The 21,891-nt window shown below is 51.2% G+C and overlaps 1 protein-coding gene across 1 annotated transcript in view; it reads right to left on the bottom strand.

The window, feature by feature from the left end:
- Window positions 1–20,358, bottom strand: part of LOC146783070 (snaclec coagulation factor IX/factor X-binding protein subunit B-like) — a 353,227-nt gene extending 332,869 nt beyond the window's left edge. The window contains exons 1-2 of the mRNA XM_085637420.1: window positions 20,269–20,358; window positions 2,029–2,114 (exon numbers count right to left, since the gene is read on the bottom strand). Coding sequence (XP_085493546.1) covers window positions 2,029–2,114; window positions 20,269–20,357 — 175 coding nt within the window. The 5' untranslated portion in view covers window position 20,358. The remainder of the gene's footprint in view (window positions 1–2,028; window positions 2,115–20,268) is intronic.
- Window positions 20,359–21,891: the final 1,533 nt, after the last annotated feature.

Raw genomic sequence — 21,891 nt, 5'->3', positions numbered from 1 at the left:
GGAATCGGCAAAAGACGACGTCCATGTACTCGCATTGCCAGGGGGGCGATAAATCAAAAGACCTGAAAAAGTAAATTGAGGATTGATTGCCAATTTAAATAAGGCAGATTCGCAACCAGGTAAAGGAAAGGCTTCAAGCTTACACACGTAGCTAGATTTACAAATTATAGCGATACCCCCTCCCATTCCGGAAAGTCTATCTTGCCTAACTATGCTATAGTTGCTAGGAACAGCAATTGCTACATCCGGGCCAGAACTGTCCTGAAGCCACGTTTCCGTACAAAATATTGCATCCGGCCTCTCATCAATAATAAAATCATAAATATAGTATTTATGTTTCGAGAGAGACCTACAATTAATATTCCAAAATTGGAGTGGAGGACGAGTAAGTAAAGTTTTGGCAGCTCGTCGGCTCCCACGGGTTCGAGTGTGAGTCGACGCTTTACATTTAGTCATTTTACATGTGTAGAAATTGCAGCCAGAACATTTAAAATTATGAATCGGTAAAGTGCAAGGAATACAGGTGACATGAAGAGGGGGGCGCAAATTTTTTAGTGCCTCACCTGTATATGAGCAGATTCCTGCAGATGAATGGCTAGCTGTCATGTTTAGAGTAAAATGAGTGGCCCCTGGACCCGTACAGACGCGGACGGGCGCAGACGGGCTAAACACTGGCGTGAACTCCGGCTGAAGTCCGGTGTCCCGCTGCGCGTGTCCGCTGCGCGTTGGTGTGGCCGCCTTTTGTAGTGGTCACGTGTCCTTGTGACCGTGGACCGCTACAAACACACAACTAGCACTGAGCGCGCTTCCCTCACCTAAGATGGCCGCCAATCACGAGTCGGGGCAGAAGGACCCGCAAAACGCAGTGGTTAGGCAATTTTACAGTGCGGGTGTACTGAGGTGAGTGCAAGTCTGCGGGCAGCACATTAAAAACAGGGGAAAACAAATCAAATACAAAAATAAATATCTAACGAGGTTATTTAAAAAAATTGTATCAGAAGGTCAAAGCGCTGCTAAAAGGTTTCGCTGGTGGTGGAGCATAGGTGCGTTTTCAGATGGCAAGACGGATTGCACAATTTGTCTGCCTTTTGTAGTGGTCACGTGTCCTTGTGACCGTGGACCGCTACAAACACACAACAAGCACTGAGCGCGCTTCCCTCAACCTAAGATGGCCGCCAATCACGAGTCGGGGCAGAAGGACCCACAAAACGCGGTGGTTAGGCAATTTTACAGTGCGGGTGTACTGAGGTGAGTGCGAGTCTGCGGGCAGCACATTAAAAACAGGGGAGAACAAATCAAATACAAAAATAAATATCTAACGAGGTTATTTTAAAAAATTGTATCAGAAGGTCAAAGCGCTGCTAAAAGGTTTCGCTGGTGGTGGAGCATAGGTGCGTTTTCAGATGGCAATGTGGGGTGCCAGATCACTTTATAGCAAACATACATATTATATTGTCAATAAATCGCACAAGTTTGTGAATCATTGCACAGGATGTGTCACATAAGACAGTGAGGGTTACCGGGTGTAGGAGTCACATGTCATCCTTCATAGCGCACTGTGCTATACTAGAAGAATTACAATGCAACTGCATGTAACAAAAGGATCTGTGTTCAAAGGAGTAACCTACTTACCTATCTACATAAAATAAAATCTGCCATCTGCATGTTACATGATGTGCTTTGCAGGAGGCGCATTAACCCTGTATGCTACTTTAAGTCAAAACAAGGACTAGACAAAAACAGATCTTTCCATCAAATGTGTTAACCACCAGGCAGCTAAAGCAATCACATCTACATGGAAATGTGCTGTACATGGAATATTACGCTTGGTGGGGTAGGATGGCAGCAGAGTTAGTTTGTCAATCCTTGGGTAAAGGAACCTGTCACGCGCCGTGATGTCACTTCTTGCGATACTACCTAACTTGGAGAGTCCCCCACTTCTTTCTTTAGGACTTGTGCCCTGGTTTAATCCCCACAAATATGGAAATACACAGGATAAAGACTCACACTGGCTGACACCGCCCTTACCTGGGGTGATGGCCATGACGACGATGCTGAAGAGTGTCACTCCGCCCATCATCAGCTCTTGATCACTGTAGAGTGACCTCACGAGTCTAGGAAACAAAAAGGGCTCTTTTCAGAAGTTTCACAATAAGCAAACAGTGAACCAGCAACAGTGGAGAGGATGTGGTCTCACGCACATTACACAAGGCCAAATTCATTTTTCATTGGGCACTGGAAGATTAAGTGATTTGTCCAGAATCACATGATTCTGAGCCAACGCTGAGACTCGAACCATGTTCCCCACCTCCAAAGTCAGTAGCTCTGGCCGTAAGGCCACATCCTCTCCCCTGTTGACTCCAGTAACTGATATCTGGCAGACAAAGGAGAAAGCAGAGACTGATATCTCCACCCGTGGCATGAAGGGGAGGGGGACAAAAATAAACTGAGGAGCTCCCTCGCTGACCCTCACCACCCCACCCTGCCACAATCTCCTGTAAAAATGTGAAAAGAAATTGGGGGAATGGATTTTCCCCATCGATTTCTATTGAAGCAGAAGCAAGTTCAGGCGGGGGACAGCTGAAACAAACCCATTTTTTGGATTTAAAAAATGTGTGAGTCATCAGCTTGAAATTGGTCTGTTGGCATGTATGAGGGTGCCAACCCGAGGCCTCCAACCAGGGCACTGGTGAGGGTAGCTTCACCTAAAGGGTATCTAGGGCCACTGCCCAGACGTGGTGGAACGACAGTGGGAGGGGTCTATTTTACCCACTGGTCCCTCTGGATAGGTATCCTGACCCAGATGGGGGGGTGGTCTTCTGTACGTCACAACTTTACTCCCTGGCTCAGAGAAAGCCTCAGCCTGGGTTAGGCCCTGAAGTGAACCCGGAAACCTGGGCTGTTGACAGGGCTTGATTCACGGCACTTTATCAACACATCGCTCCTTGGCCTGCTGTTACCACCTTGTGTTCAATCTTGTGCCACACTCAGGGCATCCTGTGTGCCCACTTAGGAGAGCTGTAAGGAAGGTGAACAAGCACTGGCAAAGTCAAGCTGGTTAAATAAAAAAATTACTTTTGAAAATGTTTTTCTTTCCCTGAAAGCGAGCGTGAGGCAGCAAAACCAGTGGACGGCAGCAACATGTGGGGCTCAGGTGTGAGAAAAAATACTGGGGTGCGGCTGGAGAGAAGCAACACCGAGGGCTCAGGGGTAAGAAACAATTCTGGGGTTGCAGCTGGAAAAAATCAACCCTGTGGGCTCAGGTGTGAGAAACAATACTGCTGGGATTAGGCTGCTGAGAAGCAACATGGAGGGCTCAGGTTTGAGAAACAATTCTGGGGTGCTGGGGAAAAGCAACACGGGGGCTCAGGTGTGAGAAACAATACTGGGGTGCTGGGGAGAAGCAACACAGGAGGGTCAGGGGTGAGAAACAAAACTAGGGTGCGGCTGGGGAGAAGCAACATGGACGGCAAGGTGTGAGAAACAATACTGGGGCGTGACTGGAGAGTAGCAACACAGGGGCCAGGTGTGCGAAACAATACTGGGGTGTGGCTGGGGAGCAGCAACACAGGGGCTCAGGTGTGAGAAACAATACTGGGTTGTGGCTGGGAAGAAGCAACACGGGGGCTCAGGGGTGGGAAACAATACTAAGGTGTGGCTGGGGAGAAGCAACACAGGGGCTCAGGTGTGAGAACCAATACTGGGGTGCGGCTGGAGAGAAGCAACACAGGGGGCTCAGGTGTAAGAAACAATTCTGGGGTGCGGCTGGGGAGAAGCAACACAGGGGGGCTCAGGAGTGAGAAGCAATACTAAGGTGCGGCTGGTGAAATGCAACACAGGGGCTCAGATGTGAGAAACAATACTGGGGTGCTGGGGAGAAGCAACACAGCTGGCTCAGGGGTGAGAAACAATACTGGGGTGCGGCTGGAGAGAAGCAACATGGGGGCTCAGGTGTGAGAAACAATACTGGGGTGCCTGGGAGAAGCAATACAGGGGTATCAGGTGTGAGAAGCAATACTGGGTTGCGGCTGGGGAGAAGCAACACGAGGGGCTCAGTGGTGAGAAACAATACTGGGGTGCGGCTGGGGGAGCACCAACATGGACGGCAAGGTGTGAGAAACAATACTAGGGCGCGACTGGGGAGTGGCAACACGGGGATCAGGGGTGTGAAACAAAACTGGGCTGCGGCTGGGGAGCAGAAACACGGGGGCCCCGGTGTGAAAAACAATACTGGGGTGCGGCTGGGGAGAGGCAACACGGGGGCTCAGGAGTGAGAAACAATACTGGGGTTTGGCTGTAGGGAAGCAACATGGGTGGCTCAGGTGTGAGAAGCAATACTGGGGTGAGGCTGGGGAGAAGCAACACAGAGGTCCGGGTGTAAGAAACCATACTGGGGTGCGGCTGGGTAAAAGCAACACGGAGGGCCAGGTTTGTTAAACAATTCTGGGGTGCAGCTGGGGAGAAGCAACACGGAGGGCCAGGTGTGAGAAACAATACTGGGGTGCAGTTGGGAAGAAGCAACAAGGGGTGCTCAGGTGTGAGAAACAATACTGTGGTGCTGGGGAGAAGCAACACGGGGGGATCAGGTGTGAGAAACAATAATGGGCTGCAGGGGAGAAGCAACACAGGGGCTCAGGTGTGAGAAACAATACTGGGGCAAGGCTGTGGAGAAGCAACATGGGGAGCCCAAGTGTGAGAAACAATGCTGGGGTGCTGGGGAGAAGCAACACGGGTCCCAGGTGTGAGAAGCAATACTGCATTGCGACTGGGAAGAAACAACACGAGGGGCTCAGGTGTGAGAAACTATTCTGGGCTGCGGCTGGGGAGAAGAAACATGGGGCTTGGGTGTGAGAAGCAATACTGGAGTGCGGCTGGGGTGAAGCAACACAGGGGCTCAGGTGTAGGAAACAATACTGGGGTGCGGCTAAGGAGAAGCAACACAGAGGCCTCAGGTGTGAGAAACAATACTGGGGTGCGGCTGGGGAGAAGCAACACAGGGGGGCCCAGGAGTGAGAAACAATACTAGCGTGCGGCTGGGGAGAAGCAACGCGGGGGATCATGTGTGAGAAAATACCAGGGAGCGGCTGGGGAGAAGTAACATGGGGGCTCAGGTGTGAGAAACAATACTGGGGCAAGGCTGGGGAGAAGCAACGCAGGGGTCAGGTGTGAGAAACAATTCTGGGGTGCGGCTGGGGAGAAGCAAATCGGAGGGCCAGGTGTGTGAAACAGCTCTGGGGTGCAGCTGGGAAGAAGCAACACAGAGGGGCCAGGTGTGAGAAACAATACTGGGATGTGGCTGGGAAGAAGCAACAAGGAGGACTCAGGTGTGAGAAACAATACTGGGTTGCAGCTGAGGAGAAACAACACAGAGGGCTCAGGTGTGAGAAACAATACTGGGGTGCTGGGGAGAAGCAAAACGGGGGGCTCAGGGTTGAGAAACAATACTGGGTTGCAGCTGGGGAGAAGCAAAATGGAGGGCCAGGTTTGTGAAACAATTCTGGGGTGTGTCTGGGGAGAAGCAACACAGAGGGCCTGGTGCGAGAAACAATACTGGGGTGTGGCTAAGGAGAAGCAACAGAGGGGGTTCAGGTGTGAGAAACAATACTAGGGTGCGGCTGAGGAGAAGTAACACGGGGGGCTCAGGTGTGAGAAACAATATTGGGGTGCGTCTGGGGAAAAGCAACACGAGGGCTCAGGTGTGAGAAACAACACTGGGGTACAACTGGGGAGAAGCAACACAGAGGGCCAGGCATGAGAAACAATACTGAGGTGCAGCTGGGAAGAAGCAGCACCAGAGGCTCAGGTGTGAGAAACAATACTGGGGTGCGGCTGAGGAGAAGCAACACAGGAGGCTCAGGTGTGAGAAACAATACTGGGGTGCTGGGGAGAAGCAACACAGGGGTTCAGGGGTGAGAAACAATACTGGGGTGTGGCTGGGGGGAAACAACACTGGGGCTCAGGTGTGAGAAACAATACTGGGTTGCGGCTTGGGAGAAGGAACACATAGGGCCAGGTGTGAGAAACAATACTGGGGTGCAGCTGGGGAGAAGCAACACAGGGAGTTCACGTATTAGAAACAATACTGGGTTGAGGCTAGAGAGAAGCAACATGGAGGGCCAGGTGTGAGAAACAATACTGGGTTGTGGATGGGAACAACCAATACAGAGGGACAGGTGTGAGAAACAATACTGGGGTGCATTTAGGGAGAAGCAACACAAAGGCCTCAGGTGTGAGAAACAATACTGGGGTGCGGCTGGGGAGAAGCAACACAGGGGGCCCCAGGAGTGAGAAACAATACTAGCGTGCGGCTGGGGAGAAGCAACGCGGGGGATCATGTGTGAGAAAATACCCGGGAGCGGCTGGGGAGAAGTAACATGGGGACTCAGGTGTGAGAAACAATATTGGGGTAAGGCTGGGGAGAAGCAACGCAGGGGTCAGGTGTCAGAAACAATTCTGGGGTGCAGCTGTGGAGAAGCAAATCGGAGGGCCAGGTGTGTGAAACAACACTGGGGTGCAGCTGGGAAGAAGCAACACAGAGGGGCCAGGTGTGAGAAACAATACTGGGATGTGGCTGGAACGAAGCAACAAGGAGGACTCAGGTGTGAGAAACAATACTGGGTTGCAGCTGAGGAGAAGCAACACAGAGGGCTCAGGTGTGAGAAACAATACTGGGGTGCTGGGGAGAAGCAAAACAGGGGGCTCAGTGTTGAGAAACAATACTGGGTTGCAGCTGGGGAGAAGCAAAATGGAGGGACAGGTTTGTGAAACAATTCTGGGGTGCGTCTGGGGAGAAGCAGCACAGAGGGCCTGGTGCGAGAAACAATACTGGGGTGTGGCTGAGGAGAAGCAACAGAGGGGGTTCAGGTGTGAGAAACAATACTAGGGTGCGGCTGAGGAGAAGTAACACGGGGGGCTCAGGTGTGAGAAACAATATTGGGGTGCGTCTGGGGAAAAGCAACACAAGGGCTCAGGTGTGAGAAACAACACTGGGGTACAACTGGGGAGAAGCAACATGGAGGGCCAGGCATGAGAAACAATACTGAGGCGCAGCTGGGAAGAAGCAGCACCAGAGGCTCAGGTGTGAGAAACAATACTGGGGTGCGGCTGAGGAGAAGCAACACAGGAGGCTCAGGTGTGAGAAACAATACTGGGGTGCTGGGGAGAAGCAACACAGGGGTTCAGGGGTGAGAAACAATAATGGGGAGGCTGGGGGGAAGCAACACGGGGGCTCAGGTGTGAGAAACAATACTGGGTTGCGGCTTGGGAGAAGCAACACATAGGGCCAGGTGTGAGAAACAATACTGGGGTGCAGCTGGGGAGAAGCAACACAGGGAGTTCACGTATTAGAAACAATACTGGGTTGAGGCTAGAGAGAAGCAACATGGAGGGCCAGGTGTGAGAAACAATACTGGGTTGTGGATGGGAACAACCAATACAGAGGGCCAGGTGTGAGAAACAATACTGGGGTACAGCTAGGGAGAAGCAACAAGGGGGGCTCAGGTGTGAGAAACAACACTGGGGTGTGGCTGGGGAGAAGCAACATGGGGGGCTCAGGTGTGAGAAACAACACTGGGGTGCGGCTGGGGAGAAGCAACACAGAGGGCCAGGTGTGAGAAACAATACTGGGGTGCAGCTGGGGAGAAGCAACATGGAGGGCCAGGTTTGTTAAACAATTCTGGGGTGCAGCTGGGGAGAAACAACACAGAGGGCCAGGTGTGAGAAACAATACTGGGGCATGGCTGGGAAGAAGTAACACGGGGCACAGGTGTGAGAAACAATACTGGTGTTCAGCTGAGGAGAAGCAACATGGGGGCTCAGGGGTGAGAAACAAAACTGGGGTTCAGCTGAGGAGGAGCAACACAGAGGGCCAGGTGCGAGAAACAATACTGGGGTGCCGGGGAGAAGCAACACAAGGAACTCAGGTGTGAGAAACAATACTGGAGTGCTGGGGAGAAGCAACACAGGGGGCTCAGGTGTGAGAAACAATACTGGGGTGAGGCTGGGGAGAAGCAACAAGGGGGCTCAGGTGTGAGAAATAGCACTGGGGTGTGGCTGGGGAGAAGCAACACAGAGGGCCTGGTGTGAGAAACCATACTGGGTGTGGCTGGGGAGAAGCAACGCGGAGGGCCAGGTGTGAGAAACAATACGGGGATGCCAGGGAGAAGCAACACGCGGGGCTCAGGGGTGAAAAACAATACTGTGGTGCAGCTGGGGAGAAGCAACACAGGAGCTCAGGTGTGAGAAACAATACTGGGGTGCGACTGGGGAGAAGCAACACAAGAGCTCAGGTGTGAGAAACTATACTGGGGTGCTGCTGGGGAGAAGCAACACAGAGAGCCCGGTGTGCGAAACAATACTGGGGTGCTGCTGGGCAGAAGCAACGCGGAGGGCCAGGTGTGAGAAACAATACGGGGGTGCCAGGGAGAAGAAACACGCGGGGCTCAGGGGTGAAAAACAATACTGTGGTGCAGCTGGGGAGAAGCAACACAGGGGCTCAGGTGTGAGAAACAATACTGGGGTGCGGCTGGGGAGAAGCAACACAGGGGCTCAGGTGTGAGAAACAATACTGGGGTGCTGCTGGGGAGAAGCAACACAGAGGGCCAGGTGTGAGAAACAATACTGGGGTGGTGCTGGGGAGAAGCAACACGGAGGGCCAGGTGTGAGAAACTATACTGAGGTGCAGCTGGGGAGAAGTAACACGGAGGGCCAGGTGTGGGCAAGTAAAAGCAAACAGGCTAGAGAAAGAGCAACACAGTGCTTGAGAGGGAGAAGCACACAGGCAAGAAAACAACATGCAGGGGAGGAAGAGAAGGACACTAGGCAGTAAAGTATTCCCTCTCAAGGAGTACTTAAAACAAAAGGAAAAAACAGTTTCCTAAAACATACTCGCTATTAGACCTGATTCAGGTGGGACACTCTCAATTTTTTAAGTAAAAAAATGCTTTCTTTTAGTTGTCTCCAACTTGAACTTGCCTCTGCTTCAAAAGAAGTCAAGGGGAAAATACATGTCCTCGATTTTATTATCAAAATCTCCCACTTGCCTGGTCTAACATGGCATGTATGCCAAAAGTGTGCAGTGGAAGGACACAGGTAAATTGTAAATGTTTGAAGGGAGGGACAGATGCAAGCTGGACAAGGTAGGACATTGAATAAGAAGCAAGCAAACAAGAGTGACAGGAAGGCCAACCAGTGGTAAGTAGTGGGGGCGTGGCCCTGCAAGCACTGAGTTCCTGGTAAGCCCACACTTTTTGTGTCTTACAGCAAAGCTGTCTGGTAGGCTCAAAGAGTGGCTGCCCCCTTTGTTGGTGCCCCCAGCACTCCTGAAGAATTATAGTTTGGGTTCCTAGTTTTCCATTTTTACTGTTTTACATATAAATACACACTTATATGCGGCTGCTTAGTTTGCTAAAACACTACAGACATCAAAGTATGAGGACATGTTTATCAGTTACATATATGTGGAAATATACCATTTTACAAGTTCATTTATTATGAAAATACAAAATAAATATGGAAAAATACCAATAAGATGGCCAAAAAATAAATGTGGATAAATATAGATATAAATGTTAAAAAAACATAAACACCATAAAGCTAGGAGCCCTAATCAGAGTGAACCTTGTACCCACAACATTGCCGATATGTAGAGCCTGGATGTCCAGACAAGAAGCAGCGCAGCTTTGCACAACTTGGCATTACCCATGGACTGCAGGCAGCAATTGTATGTTAGAGAGGACCATGTCCCCTATGCAGAGTGAGTTCACTGCTAAGCTACTGCACATTTATTAAACTATTAGGCTTAGAAGAAGAATTCTATTTACTAAAGAAATGCAGCCAAACATCAAAAGTGGGCCCCCAGTATTCAACTTCAGTACCCCTTGAAAGTCAAAGCATTAAAGAGAAGTCCTCTGGAGTGGAGCGAGCTCGCGTGGGATCTGGATCCTGAGGCTTCAGGGACAATAAGAAACCCTTCTTGTAAAGGTTACCCTCTAGCCTGTCACCCCACAGATCTCACTCTACAAGCAGGCACGTACAAGTTCAGAAATAGACACACACCTCGTGTATGGCACGATGGATGAATGCATGGGTACAGATGCAGGAATGAATGCACAGGTATTGATACAAGAATGAATGCATGTGTATTAATACAGGAATGAATGCATGGGTATCGATGCAGGAACTAATGTATGTGTATCGATGCAGGAAGGAACGCATATGTATTGATGCAGGAATTAACTCATGTGCATCAATGCAGGAAGGAACACATGGGTATCGATGCAGGAACTAATGTTTGTGTATCGATGCAGGAATGAACACATGGGTATTGATGCAGAAATGAAAACATGGGTATCTATGCAGGAATTAATGCATGGGTATCGATGCATGAATTAATGCATCGATTATCTATGCAGGAATTAATGCATGGGTATCGATGCAGGACTAAACGCATGGATATCGATGCACAAATTAATGCATGGTTATCGATGCAGGACTGAACGCATGGGTATCTATGCAGGAATTAATGCATGTGTATCGATGCAGGAATGAACACATGGGTATCTATGCAGGAATTAACACATAGGTATCGATGCAGCAATGAACGCATGGGTATCTATGCAGGAATTATTGCATGTGTATCGATGCAGGAATGAACACATGGGTATCTATGCAGGAATGAACACATAGGTATCGATGCAGCAATGAACGCATGGGTATCTATGCAGGAATGAATGCATGGGTCTAGATGTAGGATTGAACGCATAGATATCGATGCAGGAATGAATGCATGGGTATTGATATATGTTGGACAGGCCACATGAAGGGCTTGCTCCCTCCCCGCATGACAGGGCCCAAGCCCCGGCCCTCCAGGTGTTACCCACAGAAACAACCCGCACCCCGTCTCCCGACGGAACTCCTGCCCCCGGACATCCATGTATCATGGGGCCGAACCACTACCGGCTCCCCCGGCCGGACCAGCCGCCATCTTGGACACTGCACCACGAGGCCGCGTGGCCTCAGCTCGACCCTAACCCTGGGCCTGGCCAGGCCCCGACATCCCGGCACCACCATCCACCCAGGAGGTGAACGGACCACTTGGCAGGTCAATGGGAGAAAGAAGTGTCGATGGCTCTCCCCCGCCAGGTGCCGATCGCCCTCCAGCTCCCCCGGGCGCTGGCTCCACCCCCCTGCTGGGTGTCTGGACTCCCTCATCCCGGACCTTCCGACCTCCAAGTGCGAGGGTCCGGACATCAAAGGGCGCCAGACCTATAACTAGGGCAGCTCCAGAGCAGGAAGGCAGTTGTATCCTGGAGTCGAGAGACACCGAGAAGAACTCAGCCTTGACGGACTACTGGCGCTGCCGTAGCCCTGCCTTGTGAACTATCGTCCTGCCTGCTGGCGCTGCCGCGGCCTTCTGCATCCTCCATCCTCGTCGGGACCTGCTGGCGCTGCCGCGGACCGTTGTAACGACCACCTTCATCGGGACCTGCTGGCGCTGCCGCGGACCGTGTAACGACCACCTTCATCGGGACCTGCTGGCGCTGCCGCGGACCGTGTAACGACCACCTTCATCGGGACCTGCTGGCGCTGCCGTGGACCGTGTAACGACCACCTTCACCGGGACCTGCTGGCGCTGCCGCGGCCCGTCCAAAGCTAGAACACCGAGCTCGAGGATTGTGAGCTATCCATCATACCATCTCAGCTACCAGATTGGTAACCAGACTGTCCCGCTACCCCCTTCCCCAAACCAAGAGACTAGAATCGAGGGGACCCCTGAGTCCAGACCTCCTTGTACCATTCCATCGTACCTTAAGAAATCGCTTATAAAGAACGTTAAATCCTATCCTTGTGTGGTGTATATCTGTGGGAGGGAAGTTACTCATCTGTACGATCGCTGGAGACGGCTCTCCCCGGAGACCTCTCCCCTTGTCCTCGGCCGACCCTCCCGGTCCGTCTAACAATATAGGACTGAATGCATGGATATCAATGCAGGAATAAACGCATGTGTATCGATGCAGGAATGAACGCATGGGTATCGATGCAGGAATGAATTCATGGGTATCTATGCAGGAATTGATGCATGGGTATCGATGCAGGAATTAATGCATCGATTATCTATGCAGGAATTAATGCATGGGTATCGATGCAGGACTAAACGCATGGATATCGGTGCACGAATTAATGCATGGTTATCGATGCAGAACTGAACGCATGGGTATCTATGCAGGAATTAATGCATGTGTATCGATGCAGGAATGAACACATGGGTATCGATGCAGGACTAAACGCATGGATAGTGATGCACAAATTAATGCATGGTTATCGATGCAGCAATGAACGCATGGATATCTATGCAGGAATTAATGCATGTGTATCGATGCAGGAATGAACACATGGGTATCGATGCAGGACTAAACGCATGGATATTGATGCATGAATTAATGCATGGATATCGATGCAGCAATGAACACATGGGTACCTATGCAGGAATGAACACATAGATATCAATGCAGCAATGAACGCATGGGTATCTATGCAGGAATGATTGAATGGGTCTAGATGTAGGATTGAACGCATAGATATTGATGCAGGAATGAATGCATGGGTATTGATGTAGGACTGAATGCATGGATATCGATGCAGGAATGAACACATGTGTATCGATGCAGGAATGAGCGCATGGGTATCGATGCAGGAATTAATTCATGGGTATCTATGCAGGAATTGATGCATGGGTATCGATGCAGGAATTAATGCATGGGTATGAATACAGGAATGAATGCATGGATGTGGTGAAAGGAGAGTTCAATGTATACCCATGAGTGGCTAAAGGTATGGGAGTGTGTGTGTGGGAGAGATATAATGTGTGAGTATAGGAATAGTTGGATAGATGCACTTCCACTTCCTGCAGTCACTTTGTCCATCAGACATGCTCCGGTCGTGTTCCCCAGTTTTTACATTTCCTAATCAAGGAATGTGTGGGTGGATGAAGGTATGAGTTTGTGTGTGAGAGAGGTGTAATGGGTAGATAAAGAGAGAGATGTATACATATGTTAGAGCATGTGTGCAGATTGGATGATTGAGGGGAAATGGGTGGATGTAGTTGTATTTGTAAAGCGCAACATTCATCCTGGAGGATATCACGGCGCTGTCTAGCGGAACATGAAATAGGTTATGTTGGGGGTCTTCAGCTGCTGTCATTGGATGTAGGTATAGTATGTGTGAGCAGGTCCGGTTCTAGCGGGTGGGCCGGGTGGGCCAGGTCCAACCAAACATGAGCCTGGCCCACCCAAACAGGAGCCTTGGCCCTCGCAGTGAGGGCTTGAAGGCAGGGACGCAAAGCACCCCTGAGACAGCTTCAGGGCACACACTCACAGACAGTTTTTGAGATTATCGCAGCCGCACCCGAGTACTACTCAGGTCTTTAAAAGACCATTTACATGTTAACGAGGCTTTGTTTATTTTGTCACCCCTTCATCTCCACATGGCGAAAGGGACAAATCCTTTCTTTGTCAACAGTAACCGTTGTCTACTGTTCTGCTGTGTGGATATTTCTTTTTCTATGCAGTAAAGGAGAAAATAAGTTTGTTTATTCCTATTCACCTTTCCTGACCCCTGCAGCTGCTTATCACATCAGGTGTGACACAAAGTTTGACTAATGGAGTAGGTAAGAGAATGTGTTACTATTTGTTTTTCTTTTTAAAATCTGCACAGGCCCAGCAGGGCACGTACTTCGTGTGTGCTTCATGTAAACAGTTTTTATCATTATCATGGCCGGTGCAGGACAACAATAAGACAATAAAAGATGCCCCAATAACGCTGGTGATGAATGATCCTGCTGGAGAGCAACCATTTGTCTGCTAGTAGTTTTTAAATGCAAATGAACTGTATTTTATGTAGAAGCTCAGTTACTACCTGTATCACAGAGATCCTTGTGTTACTTGCAGTTCAGATGTTACAATCCTAACATAGGACAGTGACCAATGAACTGTCATCAAAGAGCTGCAAACAAACATGAATGGTATAGTTAGAACTTCGATTTATTTTTTTGTGATATAGTTAGAACTTCCTCAGTCTTTCATTATTCTAATGTTGCTAAAATGAGTATGTTCGGGCAGATATACATTTTTATCAGTAAAGCTGACCCCCATGGAATACTCTTTAAATCCTAAGGTTGTGTTTCCCCAGACCAAACCCTCTCAAAATATACTGCCCACCAGTATGGATGACATGTGATTCATACACCTTGTAATCCTCATTGGCTTATGTGACATTCCCTGTAGGCTGATTTACATACTTGTATGACTCATTGTCTCTGTATAATGTGTGCGTGGTGTAAAGTACTGACACACACTACACTGACATGAGTAGCGCTATACAACAAATTAAATGCATATGAGAGAGGGGCTACGGAGCGATGAGGGGCACTGCTAGAGGGTGGCAGTGAGGGAATCCGAGGAGGAGGTCATGGGGTGGAGGGGGAGCTAGGGAGAGACAAGGGGAACTGGTGGAGGGTGGTAGTGAGGGAATCTGAGGAGAAGGTCATGAGGGGGACAGGCTACAGAGAGATGAGGGGCACTGCTGGAGGGTGGTAGCGAGGGAGTCTGAGGAGGAGGTCATGAGGGGGAGGGGCTACAGAGAGATGAGGGGCAATAGTGGAGGGTGGCAGTGAGGGAATCCGAGGAGAAGGTCACGAGGGGGAGGGGCTATGGGGAGATGAGGGGCACTTGTGGCATGTGGCAGTAAGGGAATCCGAGGAGGAGGTCACTAGGGGGGCCATGGAGGGATGAGGGGCACTGTTGGAAGGTGGTAGTAAAGGTATTTACGGAGAAAGAGGTTATTGGTGTGGCGCCAAAAAGACTTTCGCATCAGCGCTGAAGCCGGCCCTGTCATGGCCTTTCTGTTTTTGTTTATTTAATTAGCAGTCAGGTCATAAGGGCTACTGTGGAACATACTTTAAAGTGTGTGCTAATTATATTTACTGCTATATTCAATGTTTTAAGTTTAAAGGTGATTTTACTAATGTTTTTACCGTGAAAAATGAAAGTGGAGCCCGATGGTACCTGATATGGGGCTGGGGCCCAAGGTCAGCTGAGAGATAAGGTGCACTGGAGAGGAGTAGTGGATAATCAAGCCTGTAAGGGAGTGCGTTGCAGAGTCCGGGGTCAGGTGGAGGTAGTAATGAAGAGGGATTCTCCCTGAAGACTCGCACAGAGGGAGCCTGTAAGGGGGTGCGTTGCAGAGTCCGGGGTCAGGTGGAGGTAGTAATGAAGAGGGATTCTCCCTGAAGACTCGCACAGAGGGAGCCTGTATGGGAGCGCGCTGCAGAGTCAGGGGTCAGGTGGAAGTAGTAATGAAGAGGGATTCTCCCTGAAGGCTCGCACAGAGGGAGCCTGTAAGGGAGTGCGTTGTAGAGTCAGGGGTCAGGTGTAGGTAGTAATGAAGAGGGATTCTCCCTGAAGGCTCGCACAGAGGACGCCTGGAAGGGAGTGCGTTGCGGAGTACGGGGTCAGGTGGAGTTAGTAATGAAGAGGGATTCTCCCTGAAGGCTCGCACAGAGGGAGCCAGTAAGGGAGTGCGTTGCAGAGTCCGGGGTCAGGTGGAGGTAGTAATGAAGAGGGATTCTCCCGAAGGCTCGCACAGAGGGAGCCTGTAAGGGAGTGCGCTGCAGAGTCCGGGGTCAGGTGTAGGTAGTAATGAAGAGGGATTCTCCCTGAAGGCTCGCACAGAGAGAGCCTGTAAAGGAGTGCGTTGTAGAGTCAGGGGTCAGGTGTAGGTAGTAATGAAGAGGGATTCTCCCTCAAGGCTCGCACAGAGGGAGCCTGTAAGGGAGTGCGTTACAGAGTCTGGGGTCAGGTGGAGGTAGTAATGAAGAGGGATTCTCCCTGAAGGCTCGCACAGAGGGAGCCTGTAAGGGAGTGCGTTGCAGAGTCCAGGGTCAGGTGGAGGTAGGTATGAAGAGGGATTCCCCCTGAAGGCTCACACAGAGGGAGCCTGTAAGGGAGTGCGCTGCAGAGTCCGGGGTCAGGTGGAAGTAGTAAGGAAGAGGGATTCTCCCTGAAGGCTCGCACAGAGGGAGCCTGTAAGGGAGTGCGTTGTAGAGTCAGGGGTCAGGTGTAGGTAGTAATGAAGAGGGATTCTCCCTGAAGGCTTGCACAGAGGACGCCGGTAAGGGAGCGCGCTGCAGAGTCCGGGGTCAGGTGGAGGTAGTAATGAAAAGGGATTCTCCCTGAAGGCTCGCACAGAGGGAGCCTGTAAGGGAGCGCGCTGCAGAGTCAGGGGTCAGGTGGAGGTCGTAATGAAGAGGGATTTTCCCTGAAGGCTCGCACAGAGGGAGCCTGTAAGGGAGCGCGCAGCAGAGTCAGGGGTCAGGTGGAGGTAGTAATCAAGAGGGATTCTCCCTGAAGGCTCGCACAGGAGCCTGTAAGGGAGCGCGCTGCAGAGTCCGGGGTCAGGTGGAGGTAGTAATGAAGAGGGACTCTCCCAAGGCTTGCACAGAGGGAGCCTGTAAGGGAGTGCGTTGCAGAGTCAGGGGTCAGGTGGAGGTAGTAATGAAGGGGGATTCTCCCTGAAGGCTCGCACAGAGGGAGCCCGAGAAGGGAGTGCGTTGCAGAGTCAGGGGTCAGGTGGAGGTAGTAATGAAGAGGTATTCTCCCTGAAGGCTCGCACGGAGGGGGCCTGTAAGGGAGCGCACTGCAGAGTCAGGGGTCAGGTGGAGGTAGTAATGACGAGGGATTCTCCCTGAAGGCTCGCACAGAGGGAGCCTGTAAGGGAGTGTGTTGCAGAGTCCGGGGTCAGGTGGAGGTAGTAATGAAGAGGTATTCTCCCTGAAGGCTCGCACAGAGGGAGCCTGTAAGGGAGTGCGCTGCAGAGTCCGGGGTCAGGTGGAGGTAGTAATGAAAAAGGATTCTCCCTGAAGGCTCGCACAGAGGGAGCCTGTAAGGGAGCGCGCTGCAGAGTCAGGGGTCAGGTGGAGGTCGTAATGAAGAGGGATTTTCCCTGAAGGCTCGCACAGAGGGAGCCTGTAAGGGAGCGCGCAGCAGAGTCAGGGGTCAGGTCGAGGTAGTAATCAAGAGGGATTCTCCCTGAAGGCTCGCACAGGAGCCTGTAAGGGAGCGCGCTGCAGAGTCCGGGGTCAGGTGGAGGTAGTAATGAAGAGGGATTCTCCCAAGGCTTGCACAGAGGGAGCCTGTAAGGGAGTGCGTTGCAGAGTCAGGGGTCAGGTGGAGGTAGTAATGAAGGGGGATTCTCCCTGAAGGCTCGCACAGAGGGAGCCTGTAAGGGAGTGTGTTGCAGAGTCCGGGGTCAGGTGGAGGTAGTAATGAAGAGGTATTCTCCCTGAAGGCTCGCACGGAGGGGGCCTGTAAGGGAGCGCACTGCAGAGTCAGGGGTCAGGTGGAGGTAGTAATGACGAGGGATTCTCCCTGAAGGCTCGCACAGTGGGAGCCTGTAAGGGAGTGTGTTGCAGAGTCCGGGGTCAGGTGGAGGTAGTAATGAAGAGGTATTCTCCCTGAAGGCTCGCAAGGAGGGAGCCTGTAAGGGAGCGCACTGCAGAGTCAGGGGTCAGGTGGAGGTAGTAATGAAGAGGGATTATCCCTGAAGGCTCGCACAGAGGGAGCCTGTAAGGGGGCGCGCTGCAGAGTCAGGGGTCAGGTGGAAGTAGTAATGAAGAGGGATTCTCCCTGAAGGCTCACACAGAGGAGGCCTGCAAGGGAGTGCGTTGCAGAGTCAGGGGTCAGGTGGAGGTAGTAATGACGAGGGATTCTCCCTGAAGGCTCGCACAGTGGGAGCCTGTAAGGGAGTGTGTTGCAGAGTCCGGGGTCAGGTGGAGGTAGTAATGAAGAGGTATTCTCCCTGAAGGCTCGCAAGGAGGGAGCCTGTAAGGGAGCGCACTGCAGAGTCAAGGGTCAGGTGGAGGTAGTAATGAAGAGGGATTCTCCCTGAAGGCTCGCACAGAGGGAGCCTGTAAGGGGGCGCGCTGCAGAGTCAGGGGTCAGGTGGAGGTAGTAATGAAGAGGGATTCTCCCTGAAGGCTCGCACAGAGGGAGCCTGTAAGGGGGCGCGCTGCAGAGTCAGGGGTCAGGTGGAGGTAGTAATGAAGAGGGATTCTCCCTGAAGGCTCGCACAGGAGCCTGTAAGGGAGCGCGCTGCAGAGTCCGGGGTCAGGTGGAGGTAGTAATGAAGAGGGATTCTCCCAAGGCTTGCACAGAGGGAGCCTGTAAGGGAGTGCGTTGCAGAGTCAGGGGTCAGGTGGAGGTAGTAATGAAGAGGGATTCTCCCTGAAGGCTCGTACAGAGAGACCCTGTAAGGGAGTGCGTTGCAGAGTCCGGGGTCAGGTGGAGGTAGTAATGAAGAGGGATTCTCCCTGAAGGCTCGCACAGAGGGAGCCTGTAAGGGAGCGCGCTGCAGAGTCAGGGGTCAGGTGGAGGTAGTAATGAAGAGGGATTCTCCCTGAAGACTCGCACAGAGGGAGCCCGAGAAGTGTCACTTGCCTGATACTCCCACCTCAGAAACCTCCTTTTCCCATCAAAGGAACATTACATAGAAAAAAACAGTTTTTGAGAGTGATAATATTTAGAAAGAGATTTGGAAAAGAGTGCGTTTTACTGGGCCTTGTAAGACTAAGAAGAGAGAAAGGAGGGCCCTGAAGCAGACCTGCCCAGACATATATGCGACAAATCGAGCCGCAGTGGCCCACCCGAATGCACCCTTGGCTCACCCAAATAAAAATTCCTAGAGCCGGGCCTGTGTGTGAGAGAGAGATGTGTAGGTGGACAAAGAGGTAGTAGGGTGCATACATAGGTTAGGATATACAGCTGGGCTGAATGGGTGAATGAATGTGTGTAGGTGAATGGATGTGTGTAACTGAATGGATGAATGTATGTGGTGAGAGAGGGATGTAGAGGGTGATTAAAGAGACACTAGTGTGTATACATAGGTTAGGATATACAGCTGGGCTGAATGGGTGAATGGATGTGTGTGGGTGAATGGATGTGTGTAACTGAATGGATGAATGTATGTGGTGAGAGAGGGATGTAGAGGGTGATTAAAGAGACACTAGTGTGCATACATAGGTTAGGACTTACAGCTGGATTGAATGGGTGAATGGTTGTGGGTGAGTGGATCAAGGTGTGTGTGAGTGTGAAAGAGAGAGATGCAGTGGGTGGGTAAATGGAGATGGAATCATAGGTTAGGGCATGGAGCAGGGTTTGATTGGTAGGTGAATGCATGTGTGTGGGTGGATTGTAAGTGTGAGTGTGTGTGAATGTGAATGTGTGTGGGTGTGTATATGTGAGAAAGGGATGAAAAGGTTGGATAAGGAGACAATTGGGTACACACACAGATTAGGACATAGAGCTGGGTGGAATGGGTAAACGGATGTGTGTGGGTGAATGGATGTGTGTGGGTGAATGGATGGATGAATGTGTGTGGTGAGAGAGAGATGCAGAGGGTGGATATAGAGACACTAGTGTGCATACATAGGTTAGGATATACAGCTGCACTGAATGGGTGAATGGATGTGTGTGCGAGCGTGCGTGCGTGCTTGCGTGCGTGCGTGCGTGTGTGTGCGCCCCACCTCTGCTGCACATTACGGGCTCCTGCTCACAGGTAGAAAAGAATGTATCTTCCTACCAAGAAGGATTTAGATTCGGATATAACACACACATTTCTACAAACAACTTCCATCCAGCCTGGGACTCTTGTCTCAGGGACGTGTGCGTCCACTTTAGAAACCTGTGTTTGACCTCAGGGCCGTAGGGTCAGCTGCTAGAGGGTGCACTAAGATGTTCATCCTTCCGAGGTCGGTAAAATGAGCACAGTCCTTTAACTATAAAAATACAGCTATTTTGCGTGAAGGTACGGTTTAAAACTACACGTGTTGCGTTACCTGTGTGTAGACACACACACACATATACAGACTCGCCCACGCGGGGTCTGCAGTACGCCTCTCCGTTGCAATTACTACGAGTGCGCACTTCTGCTTGCTTTTCAGCCCTGGTCCGCGCTGTATTAAGTATAAACACACACACACTCGAGCACACACACACTCGAGCACACACATATGGATACACACGCACACACACTGACACAGAGACACACGCACACAACACACACTGACAGGCACACACACTGTCACAGAGACACACGCACACAACACGCACTGACAGAGGCACACAGACAGGCATACACACTGTCACAGAGACACACGCACACACAATGACAGGCACACACACTGACACACAGACACGTGCACACACGCACCAGTACCTGCTGGGGATCAGCTGCTGGTGTCCACACGCGGGTCCTGCACGTGCCTCACCGGTGCACACCAGGGTTTGCCCATATATACCGTGCATTGTCCATCGTGTGTTGACACAGCCCTTCCTCTGCACATTGTAGTGCACAAATGGGCGTTGTGCTGCGAGTGTGCTTTCTTCCTTCCAACAATGCGCCGGCCCCGGTTCTTTCCGAGTAAACACAGCTTGAGCGCTCCTTTTGTTAGCGCCTCGAGGCCTCGGCCCTGCTCTCCAGGAGCCTGTGTGCTGCAGACAAATGACACACCTGCTTCTTGTGCGCTCCCTCACAAAGAGGGAAGGTTCACCTTACTGTTCACTGAAGCCTCGAGGGATCGCGTTACAGGCCAAGCGCCTGTAGCAGCGAGGAGAGGCGCTTTGTGCAGCGCTACACAACCGGGACACACAGCACACGTCATCACTCCGGCGGCCTCACCGGCTGCTTTGTACTCTCGGCTCATTTCGTCTCATTGATGAGCCATTCCCGTCGGATCTGAACCCAGATATTGTTTCATATTCAGGACGGGGCCCCTCCCAGCACCACGGAGGGAGGGGGGGGGGGGGGGGGTCACATAAGCCAAGTTCAGGCGAGGTTAGGGCAGGGGTGGGCCGGCACCTGCTACAGAGCTCTTTGTCGTCCAGCGTTCAGGCAGCAATAACAGATGTCAAGATAGCCCTCGTGGTTAATGTTCCTGCTAAAGAGAGAGAAGATGTGTGTCTAGAGGTAATTTTGACTCCCCCCAAAGTAGCTCAGAGGGTTAGTGTGCCTGCTGCAAAGAACGGATCTGTTTTTTATACGGATAGCTGAGTGGATTAGTAAAGTTAGCCCTTACCAGAGCTTTAAAACAAATACAATGTATGTGAGGGAGGGGCTGTGGAGAGATGAGGGGCACTATTGAGGGGTGGTAGCCAGGGAATCCGAGGAGGAGGTCATGGTGGGGGGCGGTGTGGGGAGGGGGCAAGAAGATTGTCGTAGGGACGCCATCAACGCTAAAGTCAGCCCTGGTGTAGGTGGGAGGCTGAGGGGGCGGGGGAAGAACACCTTTGGAAAAACTGTGCAGAAAAGATATGACGCCGGAACTCTCTGGCCGGACGAAAGGGGACCCCAACCAAAAATATCAAAAGAAGAGGGAAACCTTGGACCCGTCCTGGACTCTGCAATCTCAATGGATGCCAAAGCGGGCAAACTAACAAGGCCGGCTTTTTAAACGATGGAGACACTGGCGCTGGCTTTATTATGGTCATTTCATGTAACAAAATATATAAGAAATACAGAGATTATGCCATTCCGCCACATCCTGTAAATTTAGGGAGAAATGTTTACACAAGATACACTGGGGCAGATTTACAAGCCCCTTGCGCCTCTTTGCGCCGCCATTGCATCACTTTTTTTTACTCAAAGGTGGCACAAACAATGCGCCATATTTACAACGTGACGCATCTAGGGAGATGCGTCACGTTGTAAAGCCCTGCGTCACATTATACCGACATCAGGTATAATGTATGCAGGGGGGCGTTCCTACACAGGAAAGCCTCGTAAAAGTGACGTCACTTTTACCACGCCACTGCGTCAAAACCTTATGCCGGCTTGAAGCAG

The sequence above is a fragment of the Triturus cristatus genome, chromosome 12 (genome assembly GCF_964204655.1).
Source record: "Triturus cristatus chromosome 12, aTriCri1.1, whole genome shotgun sequence".
In the NCBI taxonomy this organism is placed as follows: domain Eukaryota; kingdom Metazoa; phylum Chordata; class Amphibia; order Caudata; family Salamandridae; genus Triturus; species Triturus cristatus.
This window is presented reverse-complemented; position numbering and strand designations above follow the sequence as displayed.